Source organism: Gymnogyps californianus, unplaced genomic scaffold (genome assembly GCF_018139145.2).
Source record: "Gymnogyps californianus isolate 813 unplaced genomic scaffold, ASM1813914v2 HiC_scaffold_76, whole genome shotgun sequence".
Lineage (NCBI taxonomy): Eukaryota > Metazoa > Chordata > Aves > Accipitriformes > Cathartidae > Gymnogyps > Gymnogyps californianus.
Genome location: NW_026114469.1, coordinates 221,975 through 240,465, shown reverse-complemented (window position 1 = coordinate 240,465; position 18,491 = coordinate 221,975). Strand labels below are relative to the sequence as shown.

Below are 18,491 nucleotides of genomic sequence, written 5' to 3'. Positions count from 1 at the left end.
CATACATCAAATACATATATATAAGATTTTCATCTGACTTGGGTCACCTCACTCCTGAAAGCACAAGGAAAATTATCCCACTGAATTGGAGAAGCACCCCACGAATCTAAAATTATTGTAGTTGAGGCATCAGGTTAAGCATCATGACACAGTGTATTTGTTGTGCAAACACCAAAGATTCTTAAATTTTTACCTTTTCTATTTTTTTAGAAGCTGTGACCATTTGTTTTCAGATACTCTCAGCAGTTCTGATATTTTGGGGGAGGGGAGAAAGCTCTGTGTTTCGAGCAAGAAGGATAGCTCACTAAACTTCCTAAAAATCAAAGCTGATAATATCTTTCCTTCCTTAATAATTTTCATGTAAAGGGAGGATGAAATACAGTTTAACACTTTTAAATACCACCTTTAAAGAAATAGGGGTATGTGGTTTGTGCCCTAACCTGACTCTTGCAAGTTAGTCTCCGTAGACTCCATAAGACACAAATGGTTCCTTGCAAGTAGAAAAGAGAAACAGAAATAGATTTATAAAATCTTCTGAATATTCTGCACACACTCTCTCTCTCTCATTCTCTCCAGACCTAAAAATGCTGTGAAGTCTAGGCAAACTGCCAGAAGTTTCACACCTAGTGCTGAACTAGCATAAAGTCAAAAGTTGCTAGCTGTATTTGGATGCCAAAACATTAGTACAGCTCCACTAACTACTGGCCTTCTACACATTCTTCTGCAAAGCTAGATATTTTGCAATTTTTGCCTCTTCTATAAGCTTTCATCGCTTGCCTCCCCAAGTTTTTCTTTAGCACTAATCTCCCTGGCTGGTAAGAAAGCATCTCGCATACTAAAAGTTTCCTCTTCAATAGTAGCTGTTGATGAAGGTCCCCTCTTCTGCAATGGGAAGCACATGCATCAAGTGTTGCACGTCCTGGATATGTCTGCAATATTAGTTAAGTACAGCGCAAGCCTGTTCTTAAGACCAGATTTGCCGGTCACCCACACTGTAACCCCTGAAGCCCCCACTAAGAAGCTGCCTCAGCCCAAGCTCCACAGATGTTCAGAGTGGAACAGCCTGCACTTTCTTAGAGCCCCAGAATACGTCCAAACTTTCATTTAAAAATTGAGCATGTTACATTTGAGTGCAATATTGCCCCATCAGTGACATCCCAAACCTGACGCTTGTTAACATTGTACGCTCAGTGATCTCAGTGACTAAGGGCAGCAATTTGAAAAGTCATGGAGCTTCACAAACTGGGATCCACTCTAGATCCCCTGGTCTTTACCTCACAACTTACATCTAGCCACAGAGGGTACCACACCGGTACAGCAGAAGGTTGAACTCATAACTTGCAAGCATATTTTTGGAACACAGAATTTTATTTACTGCATATTTGGATATAAACCAATATATAACTACTAAATCACAAACTCCACTGTAAGCTTAGAAACATTCCCACTGAACTCAATGGGACTACCCAAGTGATAAGAAACGCTGTGGGATCAGTCACTTGAGGCTCCCAAATCTGGTTAAATTCCCTTGCCATTATAAACAGAATCACAAAATCACGGAATGGCTGAGGTTGGAAGGGACCTCTGGAGGTCATCTTGTCCAATCCCCCCTGCTCAAGCAGGGCCACCTGGAGCAGGCTGCCCAGGACCATGTCCAGATGGCTTTTGAATATCTCCAAGGAGGGAGACTCCACAACCTCTCTGGGCAACCTGTTCCAGTGCTCGGTCACCCTCACAGTGAAAAAATGTTTCCTGATGTTCAGACAGAACCTCCTGTGTTTGCTGGCAGGCAGCAGCAATCAAGCATTTGGCTGCTTTCCCATGGTAAAGAGAGCAGAGTCGGCTGCACTGATTTGTTGTCACCTTTCAGGCACCAGGAGGCATGCTTCTGAATGGCCTGGGCAACGTTAAGACCCTAAAATTGTTGTTAGCTGGTATTCATTTTAATAAACTTAATTTGTAGCCTCTCAGCCTGAAATGGTGTAAAATTGTTTTGCAATAGTAGGGCTGTGGAGCAACCCCACTGCCTGGGTGTGGGTCAGCTGGGGAAAGTTGCCTGAACAGTGACTTGATTCAGGCACAACATTTGTAGCACCTGCTCTGTTTCCCTATAATTCTCAGCTTTAGGGCTTCAAAAAGAGTTGTTTTGGCCTTGATATCCTAGTATAAGGTGCAGGTTTTAGCATTGGTGGATGCCTTGCAAAAAAAATTTCTTTATAGTCTCTTGTAAATCACAATGTAAGATCTTCAGGAATTTACTACAAATGAAAACACACAAAACTACCTTACCATACTTAAAAATTATTTTCATCCAGAAGGTGGATGCAGAGGGATTATTAAGACCCTCTTTTGGGACCTTATGATTCAGAGGGTGTGGATAACTTGCATCCTCCTAATATATAAATAAGTGTATATAATATATAAATATGCATATAATTATATATACATATATAGGCAGTTGTGATGGAGTCTTCATGAACATTGTGGTCCAGTCATTGCTTCCTTGAGAATCTTGTTAAGTAGAGCAAAAGGTATCCTTATTCTCTTTACTTAAGTCACAGAAGAAGGGATACGCTAATGAGAGTTTTAGGAGTTTTTAAATACTTTTTTATGAGTACTTGTGCTATTTTTCCTCATTTTAGTTTTTCTCTTTGCTATTTGAATGATAATGGTCTGTCTACACTGTGTTGAAAGAATACCCTATTCAATGTCAGATGCTAGAGTCTTCAATGATTGCATTGGTTTTGAATTTTCCTCTTAAACTTTAATGATCTAAAGTTGAAAGTGGAAGCCAAACTTCTTAATTTGGAAAATACAAAAATAATTGCATTTAAAGCAGTTGTGAAATTTATCCCTGGCTAGCTTTTGGAAAGCACTCCAATCATTAACAACAAACTATGTCTTTCTAATACTTCATTAAATTAAACAGTGAAAACTGGGAGAGAGAAAAGTGTTTTCATTTTGAGATGACATGAAGGTGGGTTTTTTAATAATACAAGATATTTTTGCTTTTGAATACCCTCTCTAAACAAAACAAAGTTTATATAAGCTCAGACTTACCCATTTTCTTGGAGTTGGGTTTTATGATAACAGAAGTAACTATAACACCAAAACCCCTTGCTCGGACTTTCATCTACTCTGTCTCTTCATGAGATGTTTAGAAGAATCCCTTCTCTGCTGGAGTTGTGTTGAATATATTTATACTCTAGTGTCATTAACAGGATTAGTGTATGCCAGTTCATAACTCCTGCTAATAGGGCAAGTCAGCACACATAACACAGAATCACAGAATGGTTGAGGTTGGAAGGGACCTCCAGAGGTCATCTGGTTCAACCCCCCTGCTCAAGCAGGGCCACCTAGAGCTGCTTGCCCAGGACTATGTCTAGATGACTTTTGAATATCTCTGAGGAGGAGGACTCCACAACCTCCCTGGGCAACCTGTGCCAGTGCTCAGTCACCCTCACAGTGAAAAAGTGTTTCCTGTGGTTTAGTTTGAGCCCACTGCCTCTTGTCCTGTCACTGGGCACCACTGAAAAGAGCCTGGCTCTGTCTTCTTTGCACCCTCCCTTCAGATATTTGCACACATTGATGAGATGAAGACAAACGTAAATAACGAATGCCCCCCCTTCCTCCTCCTTCTCCTAGCTTTTATTGCTGAGCAGACATCATATGGTATGGAATATCCCTTTGGTCAGTTTGGGTCAGCTGTCCTGGCTATGTCCCCTCCCAAGATCTTGCCCACCCCCAGCCTGCTGGTGAGGGGGGGCAATGTTGGAGAGACAGCCTTGATGCTGTGTGAGCACTGCTCAGCAGTAGCCAAAACACTGGTGTGTTATCAACACCTTTCTAGCTACCAAGACAGAGCACAGCACTATGAGGGCTGCTACGGGGAAAACTAACTCCATCTCAGTCAGACCCAGTACAATCTCCACCCCTTATTCCATACCATTTGCGTTATGCTCAGGTCCCACATAATTTAATACACACACACATATATATATCTTCTAACCATCCCATTGCATTTAATTCTCATTACTGAAATCCCTTCCTACCAACACTTACGACTTAAGTACATACTTAAACCGTCTTTATACCCAACATACAAATTTACACATTCTCATTAACTACTATCCCCTGTCCTTTAACAGAGCGATATTCCTCTCCCATTCCATGGGCTTCTTCCACTCCTCCAGATGTTCACAAACAGGCTATGACTTGGGCCCCGTCTGTCAAGATGGGTGTTCAGGACAGGAGAAGCAGTATGTTTGATTGTTGGGCACCAACATCAGCTTGGTTTGGGTCATCGTTGCACTTGCCTGGTTCCTTGTGAAACTCACTCTTCATTGGTTCAGGTCATTCCTGCTACATTACTTCCTACAATATACAACTCACATCACAGGTTATTTTTCCCCCAAGGTTAAATCTCCTTGAGGCACACACCGGGTCTCCCCATCCTTCCGCATTACCCACCAAGTACACCCAGGTCCTTGAGCAAAGACAATCCCACAAATGGGTTTGCCTTTTCCCATGGGAGGAGCAATCCATACCGCCTTCCCCAGCCACTTCCCCATGTGCACTACGGGAACCTTATCTCCTCCCACAGTATGTAGGGGCTTTGTTTGGGCAGGACCAGGACGGTTAGCAGATCCTCTGGTGTTAACTAGCCAAGTGGCTTCTGCTAAATTTGTATCCCAGTGCTTCCATGCCCCATTGCCCAATGCTCTCAACATAGTCTTTAACAGTCCATTATATCTCTCAGTCTTTCCAGAGGCTTGTGGGTGATAAGGGATGTGATACACCCACTCAATGCTGTGTTTCTTTGCCCAGGAGTTTATGAGGTTATTCCGGAAATGAGCCCCATTATCTGACTCAATTCTTTCTGGGGTATCATGTCACCACAAAATTTGCCTTTCGAGGCCTAAGATGGTGTTTCGGGCAGTGGCATGGTTTACAGGGTATGTTTCTAGCCAACGAGTAGTTGCTTCCACCATGGTGAGTATGTAGCACTTGCCTTGGCGTGTTCGTGGCAGTGGTCCAACATAGTCAATTTGCCAGGCCTCGACATATCGAAAACCCAGCCACTGCCCTCTATTCAAGGGATATTTTACTCGTGTGGCTCGCTTGATTGCAGCACATGTTTCACATTCGTGAGTGACCTGTGTGATGGCCTCCATGGTCAGGTCCACCCCTCGATCACGAGCCCATCTGTATGTTGCACCTCTCCCTAGATGTCCCAATGTTTCATGGGCCCATCGAGCTACAAATAGCTCACCCTTACACTCCCAGTCCAGGTCCACCTGAGCTACTTCGATTTTGGCAGCCTTGTCTACCTGTTCATTGTTTCGATGTTCTTCAGTGGTGCGGCTTTTGGGCATGTGAGCGTCTACATGACGTACCTTTAGAGCCATGTTTTCTACCCGGGCAGCAATGTCCTGCCATAATGCAGCAGCCCAGATGGGTTTACCCCTGCGCTGCCAATTGGTCTTCTTCCACTGCTGTAGCCACCCCCATAGGGCATTAGCCACCCTCCAGGAGTCAGTAGAGAGATAGAGTACTGGCCACTTTTCTCATTCAGCAATCTCTAGGGCTAGTTGGATGGCTTTCACTTCTGCAAACTGACTTGACTCACCTTCTCCTTCAGTGGCCTCAACGACTTGTCGTGTGGGACTCCACACAGCAGCTTTCCATTTCCGATGGTTTCCTACCACACGACAGGATCCATCAGTAAACAAAGCATAACGCCTTTCATCTTCTGATAACTCATTATATGGTGGTGCCTCTTGAGCACGAGCCACCTCCTCAGGCAATGCTCCAAAATCTCTGCCTTCTGGCCAGTCCACGATCTCTTCCAGGATTCCTGGGTGGTTGGGTTTCCCCAGTCAAGCTCGTTGTGTGATCAACGCTACCCACTTACTCCATGTAGCGCTGGTTGCGTGATGTGTAGAGGGGATGTTTCCTTTGAACATCCAGTGTAGCACAGGCAATCGTGGTGCCAAGAGGAGCTGTGCTTCTGTACCAACAACTTCTGAAGCGGCTCGAACCCCCTCATATGCTGCTAGTATCTCTTTTTCAGTCGGGGTGTAGTGGGCTTCTGATCCTCGATACCCCCGGCTCCAAAACCCTAATGGTCGACCTCAGGTTTCTCCTGATGTTTTCTGCCAGAGGCTCCAGGTGAGGCCGTGCTCCCCAGCTGCAGTGTAGAGTACATTTTGCACAGCTGGTCCTGTCCAGACAGGCCCAAGGGCTACCGCACGAGCTATTTCCTGTTTGATCTGCTCAAAGGCTTGCTGTTGCTCAAGGCCCCACTCAAAATTGTTCTTCTTTTGGGTTACTTGATAGAGAGGGCTCACAAGCTGACTATAACCTGGAATATGCATTCTCCAGAACCCCACAAGGCCTAGGAAAGCTTGTGTTTCCTTCTTGTTAGCTGGTGGAGACATAGTTGCTATCTTGTTGACCACATCCATAGGCCCATGATGGCATCCATCCTGCCGTTTTATTCCCAAGAACTGAATCTCCTGTGCAGGTCCCTTGACCTTGCTTTTCTTTATGGCGAAACCAGCTTTCAGAAGAATCTGAATTACTCTTTTTCCCTTCTCAAACACTTCTTCTGCCTTGTTGCCCCACACAATGATGTCATTGATGTATTGTAGATGTTCAGGGGCATCACCCTGTTCCAGTGCAGTTTGGATTAGTCCATGACAAATGGTAGGGCTGTGCTTCCACCCCTGGGGCAGTCGATTCCAGGTGTATTGGACACCCCTCCACGTGAAAGCAAACTGTGGCCTGCACTCTGCTGCCAAAGGAATTGAGAAAAACACATTGGCAATGATGTCAATTGTAGCATACCACTTGGCTGCCTTCGACTGCAGTTCATATTGGAGCTCTAACATGTCTGGTACAGCAGCACTCAGTGGTGGCATGACTTCGTTCAGACCACGATAGTCTACTGTTAACCTCCATGCTCCGTCAGACTTTTGCACTGGCCATATGGGACTGTTAAAAGGTGAGTGAGTCTTGCTGATCACTCCCTGGCTCTCCAGTTGATGAATCAGCTCATGGGTGGGAGCCAGGGAGTCTCGGTTTGTGCAATATTGCCGCCGATGCACCGTCCTGGTAGCGATTGGCACCTGCTGTTCTTCAACTCACAGCAACCCCACAACAAAGGGATCTTCCGAGAGGCCAGGCAGGGTAGATGATAGGTGTTTGATCTTCTCTGTGTTCACAGTGGCTACACCAAAAGCCCATCGGTACCCCTTTGGGTCCTTGAAGTACCCTCTCCTGAGGTAGTCTATGCCAAGGATACAAGGGGCCTCTGGGCCAGTCACAATGGAGTGCTTTTCCCACTTGTCCCCTGTTAAGCTCACCTCAGCCTCCAATACAGACAATTCTTGGCATCCCCCTGTCACTCCAGAGATCCAGATGGGTTCTGTGCCCCTATACCCTCATGGCACCAGCGTACACTGTGCACCAGTGTCTACCAAAGCCTTATACTTCTGTGGGTCTGATGCGCCAGGCCATCGGATCCACACAGTCCAGTATACCCGGTCATCCCTTTCCTCCTCCTGGCCGAAGGCAGGGACCCTCTATTCCTGTTCCTGGTCAGAGTATTCACTGTCTGACCCTTGCAGTGCCAGACCAGAAGTCCCCTCACCAGGATCAAGGGAGGTGATTTCAGTTCTTCTATGTCTGGGAGATCGCCAATTGCCTTCTTGTGTCTCTACAGCAACTAAGCTGGCAGCCTTCTTGGGTGACCCCTTCTTAACAGCTTTCTTCCCTCTCAGTTCACATACATGGGCTTCCAGCTTAAAGGTGGGTTCACCATCCCACTCCCTCATGTCTTCCCCCTGGTCACGCAGGAAGAACCAGAGTGCACCACGTGGCATGCGCCTGGGGCTCCCTTTCCCTCTGACTGGGGCAGGAGGGGACTGACTTCTTGGGGCGCCCCTAACAGCCAAGGCGCTGGCCCGTAGGGATGAGGAGGTACAGAGATTTTCTTCAAAGTTTTGGAGCCAAGAAGACACTTTCTCCACAGTTGGTGTATCCATATCCGGGCAATACATCGCTGCCAAGCTGTTAGAATATGACGCTGGGGCACTTTGAATCACCTTCCTCCACGTGGCCCATGTGCACAGGACATCCTCTGGATCTTTGGAGACCTCATCATCGTCTAGATCACTGTAGATTACTTTCAGCACCGCTAATTCTCTCAGGTATTGGATGCCTTCATCTGCAGTAGTCCATTTTCCTGGGGAGTTCACAAGCTCTTCCTTGAATGGATATCTTGCCCTCACACTTGAGAGGAGCCGTCTCCAGAGACTGCAAATTGCTGCCTCTTTTCCAATTCCTCTCTCAAGTCCCCGGTTTCTAGCAAGAGATCCCAGCTGTTGGGCTTCCTTACCTTCCAATTGCTGACTGTCAGCCCCGCTATCCCAGCATCGGAGCAGCCAGGCAGCAATCCGCTCACCTGGCTGGCGGCTGTAATCTTTCCGCATGTCTTGAAGTTCTGATGAGGTCAGGGACCGGGTAGTTTCCACTTCCTGTCTGAGTTCTCTCATTCCTTCCTCCCATTTCTTTGTCGAAGGACCGGCTTCTTGATCAAACCTTTCCTCTTCTTCCTCCTCCCTTAGTCATCGATGATATGGACCCGTTGTTCTCCTTGTCCACTGTTTCTTTTTCACTATGGGGGCAATTACTGTAGTTGTTGTTGTTTGGGTGCCTATCATCTCAACCATGGTGTTCTCAGATGCAGTTTGGGTCCCTGCCTCAACCACAGTCCTCTGAGAGTACTGAACTGTGGCTTGATAGGCACAAGCCAGGCCCCAGTACAGTGCTAGAAGCTGTTGGTTTTCATTGGGGTAGGCAAGGCACCCTTCTATCAGGTGGCGCGTCAGTTTGCCCGGGTTGCTTGCCTGTTCAGGTGTAAAGTCCCAGGCTATGGGAGGTGATAACCGTCCTAGGAATCTGCCCAAATCCTCCCACACACCCTGCCACCCAGGGACTGGCCGCCTCAGGGCACATTTCAATATTGCCTCACCCAAAAGTTGTCTTCTCTTACACCAGGATGAGACCAGATTCCACAAAATCCATAATATGCCAACAGTATTAATTAGTAGTATTAAACAGCTCACATAAGGGTGAACAAGGACCTCGGGAGCCTGCATAATAAAACCACCCACATCAATCCCGGGTAGGGAGAGGGAGATGTATTCCCTCATCTTCTCCACAAGATAGCTCCCGCAGCACAGCAAGGCCATCAATGCCAGGGCAAAGCACATAGCCATTGTTTGTACCAGCATGTTCCCAAGTTCCTTCATCCTCCCCACAAAATAGCTCCCCTAGCACAGCAAGGCCGTCAATGCCAGGGCAAAGCACATAGAGCCATTATTTCTATTAACATGTTCCCAAGCTTAGCAAAATAAAGAGATAAGCAGTGCAGCCAACAAACTCCATGACCCGCACAGGAGCTTGCCACTTAATAACTACTATAGCTATAGCACGCTTAATACAAAACTGCCGTTGTCGAGCCCCACATTGGGCGCCAAAAAGGACTGTGGTGGGTTGACCCTGGCTGGATGCCAGGTGCCCACCAAAGCCGCTCTCTCACTCCCCCTCCTCAACTGGACAGGGAAGACAAAATATAACGAAAGGCTTGTGGGTCGAGATAAGGACAGTTTAATAAAGCAAAAGCAAAGGTCGTGCGTGAAAACAAAGAAAAACAAAAGATTTTATTCTCTACTTCCCATCAGCAGGCCATGTCTGGCCACTTCCCGGGAAGCAGGGCTTCAGTACGCGTAGCGGTTGCTCCGGAAGACAAACATAAATAACAAATGCCCCCCCTTCCTCCTCCTTCTCCTAGCTTTTATTGCTGAGCAGACATCATATGGTATGGAATATCCCTTTGGTCAGTTTGGGTCAGCTGTCCTGGCTATGTCCCCTCCCAAGATCTTGCCCACCCCCAGCCTACTGGTGAGGGGGGGCAATGTTGGAGAGACAGCCTTGATGCTGTGTGAGCACTGCTCAGCAGTAGCCAAAACACTGGTGTGTTATCAACATCTTTCTAGCTACCAAGACAGAGCACAGCACTATGAGGGCTGCTACGGGGAAAATTAACTCCATCTCAGCCAGACCCAATACAACTGGGCACCACTGAAAAGAGCCTGGCTCCGTCTTCTTTCCACCCTCCCTTCAGATATTTGCACACATTGATGAGATCTCTCCCCCCCTCCCCCAAGCCTTCTCTTCTCTAGGCTAAACAGTCCCAGCTCTCTCAGCCTTTCCTCATAGGAGAGATGCTCCAGTCCCTTAATCATCTTATTGGCCCTTTGTTGGACTCTCTCCAGTATGTCCATGTCTCTCTTGTACTGGGGAACCCAGATCTGGACACAGTATTCCAGGTGGGGCTTCACCAGTGCTGAGTAGAGGGCCCGAGTAGATCACCTCCCTCACACTCCTCCTAATGCACCCCAGGATACCGTTTGCCCTCTTTGCAGCAAGGGCACATTGCTGGCTCATGTTCAACTTGGTGTCCACTAGGACCCTCAGGTCCCTTTCTGCCAAGCTGCTTTCCAGCTGGGTGGCCCCCAGCATGTACTGGTGCCTGGGATTGTTCCTCCCCAGGTGCAGGACTTTGCACTTCCCCTTGTTGAACTGTATGAGGTTCCTCTCGGCCCGTTTCTCCAGCCTGTCGAGGTCTCTCTGGATGGCAGCACAACCCTCTGGCATACCAGCCACTCCTCCCAGTTTTGTATCATCAGCAAACTTGCTGAGGGTGCGCTCTGCCCCATCGCGGGAGACAGCGTCGAAAGCCTTCCTAAAGTCTAGGTTGACATTATCCACTGCTCTCCCCTCATCTACTGGGCCAGTCATTTCATCATAAAAGCTTAACAAGTTGGTCAAGAATGTCTTCCCCTTGGTGAATCCATGCTGACTATTCCTGATCACCTTCTTGTCCTTAATGTGCCTTGGAATGGTTCCCAGGATTAGCTGCTTGTCGTGGTTTAAGCCCAGCCGGCAACAAAGCACCATGCAGCCGCTCGCTCACTCCTTTCCCCCCGGTGGGATGGGGAAGAGAAAATACAGCAAAAAAGCTCGTGGGTCGTGGGTCGAGACAAGGACAGGGAGGGATCACTCACCACTTATGGTCACAGGCAAAACAGACTCGATTTTGGGGAAAAATAAACCAATTTAATTTGTTAACAACCAAATCAGAGTAGAATGATGAGAAATAGAACCATATCTTAAAAAACACACCTTCCCCCCGCCCCTCCTTTCTTCCCAGGCTCAGCTTTGCTCCCGATAACTCTACCTCCTCACCCCCAGTGGCACAGGGGGGCGGGAATGGGGGTTGTGGTCAGTTCATCCCACATTGTCTCTGCCGCTCCTTCCACAGGGGGAGGGCTCCTCACACTCTTCCCCTGCTCCAGCGTGGGGTCCCTCTCACGGGGGTCAGCCCTCCATGAGTTTCTCCAACTCAAGTCCTTTCCACGCACTGCAGTCCTCTGCAAACTGCTCCAGTGTGGGCTCTCCCACAGAGTCATGGCCTTTTCTGGGCCCAGCCACCTGCTCCGGCATGGGGTCCTCCACGGGCTGCAGGGGAATCTCTGTTCCGGCACACCTCCTCCCTCTCCATCTTCACTGACCTTGGTGTGTGCATGGTTGTTTCTCTCACATCCCACTCCTCACTGGAGCTCCTCCTCTTCTTCTTCCATCTTCTTCTTCCTCTCCTTTTTTTTACTGTAGTTCTTCTTCTTCCTCTTCTTCCTCCTCCATCTTACGCTCTCCCCCCGGGAATCTTTTTTCCCCTTTCTTAAATATGCTATCACAGAGGCACAACCACCGTTGCTGATTGGCTCAGCCTTGGCCAGAGGCGGGTCCGGGTTGGAGCCAGGGAAGCTTCTAGTAGCTTCTCACAGGAGCCACCCCTGTAGCCCCTCCCTCGCTACACAAACCCAACACACTGCTCCATCACCTTCCCAGGGATCGAGGTAAGGCTGACCGACCTGTAGTTCCCTGGGTCCTCCTTCTTGCCTTTCTTGAAGATAGGAGGGACATTTTCTTTCCTCCAGTCTTCGGGCACCTCTCCCAATCGCCATGATCGTTCCTAGATTATCAAGAGTGTCCTTGCAACGACATCTTCCAACTCCCTCACCACTCGTGGGTGCATCCCATCAGGGCCCGTGGACTTATTATGTCCAGTTTGCTTAAGTAGTCCCTGACATGATCCTCTTCCGCCAAGGGTACGTCTTCCTTGCTCCAGCCTTTCCCCCTGGTCTCTGGGACCTGGGATTCCTGAAGGCTGGTCTTGCTAGTAAAGACTGAGGTAAAGAAGGCATTCAGTACCTCAGCCTTTTCCATGTCCTGTGTCACCAGGTCCCCTGCCCCATTCATCAGCAGGCCCACATTTTCCCTAGTCTTCCTTTTGTCACCTATGTACTTATAGAAACCCTTCTTGTTGCCCTTGACATCAACTCGCCAGATTTAACTCCAGGTGGTCTTTGGCTTTCCTAAGTTCATCCCTGGATGCTCGGACAGTGTTTCTGCATTCCTCCCAGCTTACCTGTCCCTGCTTCCACCTTCTGTATGCTTCCTTTTTGTGTTTGAGTTTGGCCAGCAGCTCCTTGTTCATCCATGCAGGCCTCCTGGCTTTTTTGCCTGAATTCCTGCTCATTGTGGATGGACTGCTCTTGAGCTTGGAGGAGGTGATCCTTGAGTATTAACCAGCTTTCTTGGGCCCCCCTTCCCTCCAGGGCCTTATCCCACGGGACTCTTCCAAGCAGATCTTTGAAGAGGCCAAAGTCTGCTCTCCTGAAGTCCAGGGTTGTGAGCTTGCTTTTCACCCTCCTCCCTGCCCTCAGGATCCTGAACTCCACCATCTCATGGTCACTGCAGCCAAGCTTGCCTTTGATCTTCACATCCCCAACTCTTGTGGGTGAAATCCAGGCTGTAAATGAAGTCCCCATTGAAATGAAATCCCCATTTCTTTGTGGTTGTTCAAACAGCTGACAGAAGCAACCAATTGTGTAACCCGGCAGGCAGCTAAACACACAGCCGTTTTCTCACTCCCCCTCCCCCAGTGGCACTATACCAGCTACTGGGAAGAAAATTAACTCTATCCCAGCCGAAACCAGGACACCAATATAACAGAACAGATGCCTTCTTGCACCAAGGCAGAGTTACACATGCTACAATTAATGATTTACATATTTATAACCCAATCCTCTTGACCTTTGTTACCCAAAACTCCTGAGTAAACCAATCTGTATGCTTAAATTTCTTGTAACACCTGGGAATGTGGCATGCACTTTAAAAAAAAATTTGGGCAGGGAGGATAATTGGTTTGTTTTTAAGTTAACATAAAGGAGGAAAACAGAAATAATAAGACAGAATTTAATAATAAGATAACAAGTGGTAAACGCTACAACCAGAATATAAAAAGCTATTTTGCTTATGCAGTTGCACACACGTTTTTCAACGCGAAGAAGTGGTTTGTTCGTTGTCATCCACACAACCATCTCTTGCTTTCCTCATTTCTCCTCCCAGCAAAAAGCTGACTGGGTGAAAAAACATTTATCAGTAAGTTTGAGGATTATAGCTAAATCATTGTGCTGATTTCAAGTTAATGGTCATAAAAATCTCATATTACCTTTGCAGCAGTTCTTTGGATGGAACACAGTATTTTGACTGTTTATAATTCTTAGAACAGAAAACACATCCTAAAGGAATATTTTAAAAATATGTGTACACTTTTTGATGACTACCTCTTTTGGCTTCATTCATCCAGTGAAATGAATTAAATCTGAAAGCCAGGGTATGTCTAATAGGCAACTCCTGGCCCGCTTGAATAAGGGCAGGATTTCTTTTGAGTATGTCTCACAGCCTGCAGCTAGTGTTTGGTCTTGAGTTAAGACAGTCAGTGATGCTTGTGAATTTTATAGTTACGTGTGGTATAATGATAATTTAGAAGCATATTTTTGTCAGACTAGCAAGGGAAGGTCATATGAACATGGCAAGAAGCAGAGTTATTAGGGGCAAGAACATATCTCTAGCTCTCAGGAAGTAAATTCTCTATTAGTGCCAATGAAAAAATCTCTGCCTACCCTTAGTGTATTGTTTTAGAGACTAAAAGTAAACCAGGATCCATAAGCACAGTGGATTCCTTTAGCCCTACCTAAAATCTCTAGTTGTCAGATTAAAGCTTTTAACTTAGTAAACCAATCTATTCTTCTGTATTTGAGTGAAATATGTTTGATTATGCACACCCTGCTGATAAAACCAAAGTGTTTAATCAGAATAAATGCATGTTTTGTGTGCTAGAGCACAATGTTTGCTTGGAAACAAATTGGAACTTTAGCAGGGAAAAATGACCGTTGACCAGATCTCTAGCAATATGGAAGGTTGCTTTTGTATGGATGTGTTAGGTACACATGGAGTACTGGAAGGCAATGACTGATGATATTGCATTCATATGATATGCAGAGGATGTCTGAAAAATTAATTGTTAGAGAGGTTTTGGATGGGAATGGAAGACACTCTGTTATTCTACCCTGAAAAGTTTAAGATATAAACACTGGACTTCGGAGCTTGTTCGACAGTTACTGGGGAGAAAAAAGGATATCATAATGAGTTCCTAAGGACACAATGTTGATTAAACCCCCCCCCCCCAAGCTTTATTTTCATTATGATAATTTGTTATTGAAGACAAATAGCAATTAGTAAAAACCCAACTGTAACCAAGATTTTAAATAACCTAACAAAGATTATTTTTTATCTTCATAAATTGATTTTTGCTCCTCTTAGTTGTGGAGCGTGCTGGTTTTGGCTGGGATAGAGTTAATTTTCTTCATAGTAGCTAGTATGGGGCTGTGTTTTGGATTTGTGCTGGAAACAGTGTTGATAATACAGGGATGTTTTAGTTATTGCTGAGCAGTGCTTACACAGTGCCAAGGCCTTTTCTGCTTCTCACACCACCCCACCAGCGAGGAGGCTGGGGGTGCACAAGAAGTTGGGAGGGGACACAGCCGGGACAGCTGACCCCAACTGACCAAAGGGATATTCCAGACCATATGATGTCATGCTCAGCATATAAAGCTGGGGGGAGGAAGGAGGAAGGGGGGGACGTTCGGAGTGATGGTGTTTGTCTTCCCAAGTAACCGTTATGCGTGATGGAGCCCTGCTTTCCTGGAGATGGCTGAACACCTGCCTGCCAATGGGAAGTGGTGAATGAATTCCTTGTTTTGCTTTGCTTGCGTGCATGGCTTTTGCTTTACTTATTAAACTGTCTTTATCTCAACCCATGAGTTTTCTCATTTTTACTCTTCCGATTCTCTCCCCCATCCCACTGGGTGGGGGGAGTGAGGGAGCGGCTGTGTGGTGCTTAGTTGCCAGCTGGGGTTAAACCACGACAGTCCTTTTTGGCGCCCAATGTGGGGCTCAAAGGGTTCGAGATAATGACAGATTTGATTGGAATATGCCAGATTGAATTTATAGCTGTTATTGCTGTTTAGCTATTAATTGCAGGCTTCTGTGCTTGCCATGGGGCTTGCTTGCCTTACTGTATATTAGAGTCTAGTGCTCGTTAGTGGCTGCTTTTTGCTTTCGCTGCTTGCTGTACTGCTGATCATCTTACTCTGCTGTGCCTGGGAACATTTTGATAACAGCAATGGCCATGCGCCTGGGCTGGCAGATGGCCAGGGCATCGCTGCTGTTTCTGTGCTGCTGTACTGGACAGGCTGGAACTCCAGTGTGAACTCGAGTCAAAGGGACTGTGACCTGTGGATGAGTCCACATGGGAGCAGGACACCCCGAAGCATCTGTGGCCATGCATAAGTCCACACCAAAGCAGGTACATCTCGAAGCGTCTGTGGCCGTGGTTACGTCTGTGCCGCAGCAGGTATACCTCTGAAAGGATTGTGGCCCAAGGAGAAGGCCACGCTGGAACAGGTGCACCTCAAAGCGACTGTGGCTGTGGATAAGTCTACGCCGCAGCAGGCATACCCCTGAAGAGACTGTGGCTCATAGATAAGGCTCCACTTGGAGCAGGTACTCCCCTAAGGGACTGCAGTCTGTGGATAAGTCCAAGCCGGAGCAGGGGCAAGGGGAGGAGCTCATTGCGATGTTAAACCCTATAACCTGGTCCAAAGGGACCAGGGGTGGAGATTGTAATGGAAATACCTTTAAATTGTTGTAACCCAGGATTTGAATTGCATGTTATAGGAATTACTATAGCAGGAACCACCTGAACCAATGGAGGATGAGCCTCACAAGAAGCAGTGCAAGCGCAGCAGTGACCCGACCTGAGCTGGCTTTGGTGCCCAATAACTCCATGCAACACACCACCTCTCCTGTCCTGAGTGACCACCATAACAGATGGAGCCCAAAGTCATGGACTAAATGAACTCAGTGGACATTTTGTGGACATTTGTGGACATTTATGGACATTTTACAGACATTTCACAGGGGTGGTCCATAGACTAATGGAATGATATCTGTGTATTGTATCAAAGGTTGGGAAGGGGGGTGGTGGGTAATGAGGTTGTATTGGATAGTGTGGGACCTGAGCATGATGTAAATGGTACGGAATAAGGGGTGGAGAATGTGCTGGTTTTGGATGGGATAGAGTTAATTTTCTTTATAGTAGCTAGTATGGGGCTATGTTTTGGATTTGTGCTGGAAACAGTGTTGATAAGACAGGGATGTTTTAGTTATTGCTGAGCAGTGCTTACACAGAGTCAAGGCCTTTTCTGCTTCTCACACCACCCCACCAGCGAGGAGGCTGGGGGTGCACAAGAAGTTGGGAGGGGACACAGCCGGGACAGCTGACCCCAACTGACCAAAGGGATATTCCAGACCATATGATTTCATGCTCAGCATATAAAGCTGGGGGGAGGAAGGAGGAAGGGGGGACATTTGGAGTGATGGCGTTTTGTCTTCCCAAGTAACCGTTATGCGTGATGGAGCCCTGCTTTCCTGGAGATGGCTGAACACCTGCCTGCCAATGGGAAGTGGTGAATGAATTCCTTGTTTTGCTTTGCTTGCATGCATGGCTTTTGCTTTACTTATTAAACTGTCTTTATCTCAACCCATGAGTTTTCTCATTTTTACTCTTCCGATTCTCTCCCCCATCCCACTGGGTGGGGGGAGTGAGGGAGCGGCTGTGTGGTGCTTAGTTGCCAGCTGGGGTTAAACCACGACATGGAGTCATGATTTCCTTTGTTCTTCATGCTCAAGACCCACAACGGAAAAAGGATTGAAATTTCTGAAGTGAAATAATTCAAAAGTTAAATTAATTTAAAAACAAACTTTACAGCTTCTCTATATATGTGACAAAAACATATAAATAAAATAAAGAGCACACCTAGTGTTCTTCTTCACTTACTGGTTCCTTTACAAAAAGTGAATGACAAATCTCATATCAGATACAGATGATTCTATTGCATGTAACTTTGCTGATACACCTAATCCATTATATGAATATACTTCCAGGATGAGAGAGTGATATCAGGAGAATGACATTAGACAGATAATAAAACTAAGAATTCTTTGACTGCTTGTAATACCTGAATAAACATTTATAACTCCAGCTGTTCAAGGAGTTAGTCAATAGGACCCCCCTGGGAAACTGCCCTCAGGGACAAGGGAGCAGAACAGAGCTGGCAGATCTTTAAGGACGCTTTCCATAGAGTGCAAGAGCTCTCAATCCCCAGGTGTAAGAAATCAGGAAAGGAAGGCAAGAGATTGGCATGGCTGAGTCGAGATCTGCTGGTCAAACTAAAGGGCAAGAAGGAAATGCACAGGCAGTGGAAGCAGGGACAGATGTCCTGGGAAGAGTATAGGGACGCTGCCCAGTCGTGTAGGGATGGGGTCAGGAAGGCCAAGGTGCAGCTGGAGCTGAACTTGGCAAGGGATGCAAAGAATAATAAGAAGGGCTTCTACAGGTATGTCAGCCAGAGAAGGAAGGTCAAAGAAAGTGTACCCCCCCGATGAACACATAAGTTTATGAGACCTGACGAGATGCATCCCAGAGTCCTGAGGGAATTGGCTGATGTAGTTGCCAAGCCACTCTCCATGATATTTGAAAAGTCATGGCAGTCAGGTGAAGTCCCTGGTGACTGGAAAAAGGGAAACATTGCACCCATTTTTAAAAAGGCTGCCTTTGACCTTCATGGGGCTGCCTTTGACCTGAATGGGGCTACATCTGGCTGGTGATCAGTCACCAGCGGTGTTCCTCAGGGCTCAATTCTAGGGCCAGTTCTGTTCAATATATTTATCAACGATCTGGATGCAGGAGTTGAATGCACCATCAGTAAGTTTGCTGATGATACCAAACTGGGAGGTGCTGTTGACTCTCTCGAGGGACAAGGGGCATGAAATTTAAAAAGAACAAATGCCAGATTCTGCACCTGGGACGGAGTAATGCTGGACACAAGTATAGATTGGGAGAGGAGTGGCTGGAGAGCAGCCCCGCAGAAAGGGATCTGGGGGTGCTGGTT

The 18,491-nt window shown here is 46.9% G+C and overlaps 1 protein-coding gene across 1 annotated transcript in view; it reads left to right on the top strand.

Moving 5' to 3' along the window:
- LOC127029113 (transmembrane emp24 domain-containing protein 7-like) overlaps positions 1-16,454 on the top strand; it is a 36,812-nt gene extending 20,358 nt beyond the window's left edge. Inside the window, exon 3 of the mRNA XM_050914760.1 lies at positions 16,216-16,454. Coding sequence (XP_050770717.1) covers positions 16,216-16,227 — 12 coding nt within the window. The 3' untranslated portion in view covers positions 16,228-16,454. The remainder of the gene's footprint in view (positions 1-16,215) is intronic.
- The last annotated feature ends 2,037 nt before the right edge of the window (positions 16,455-18,491 follow it).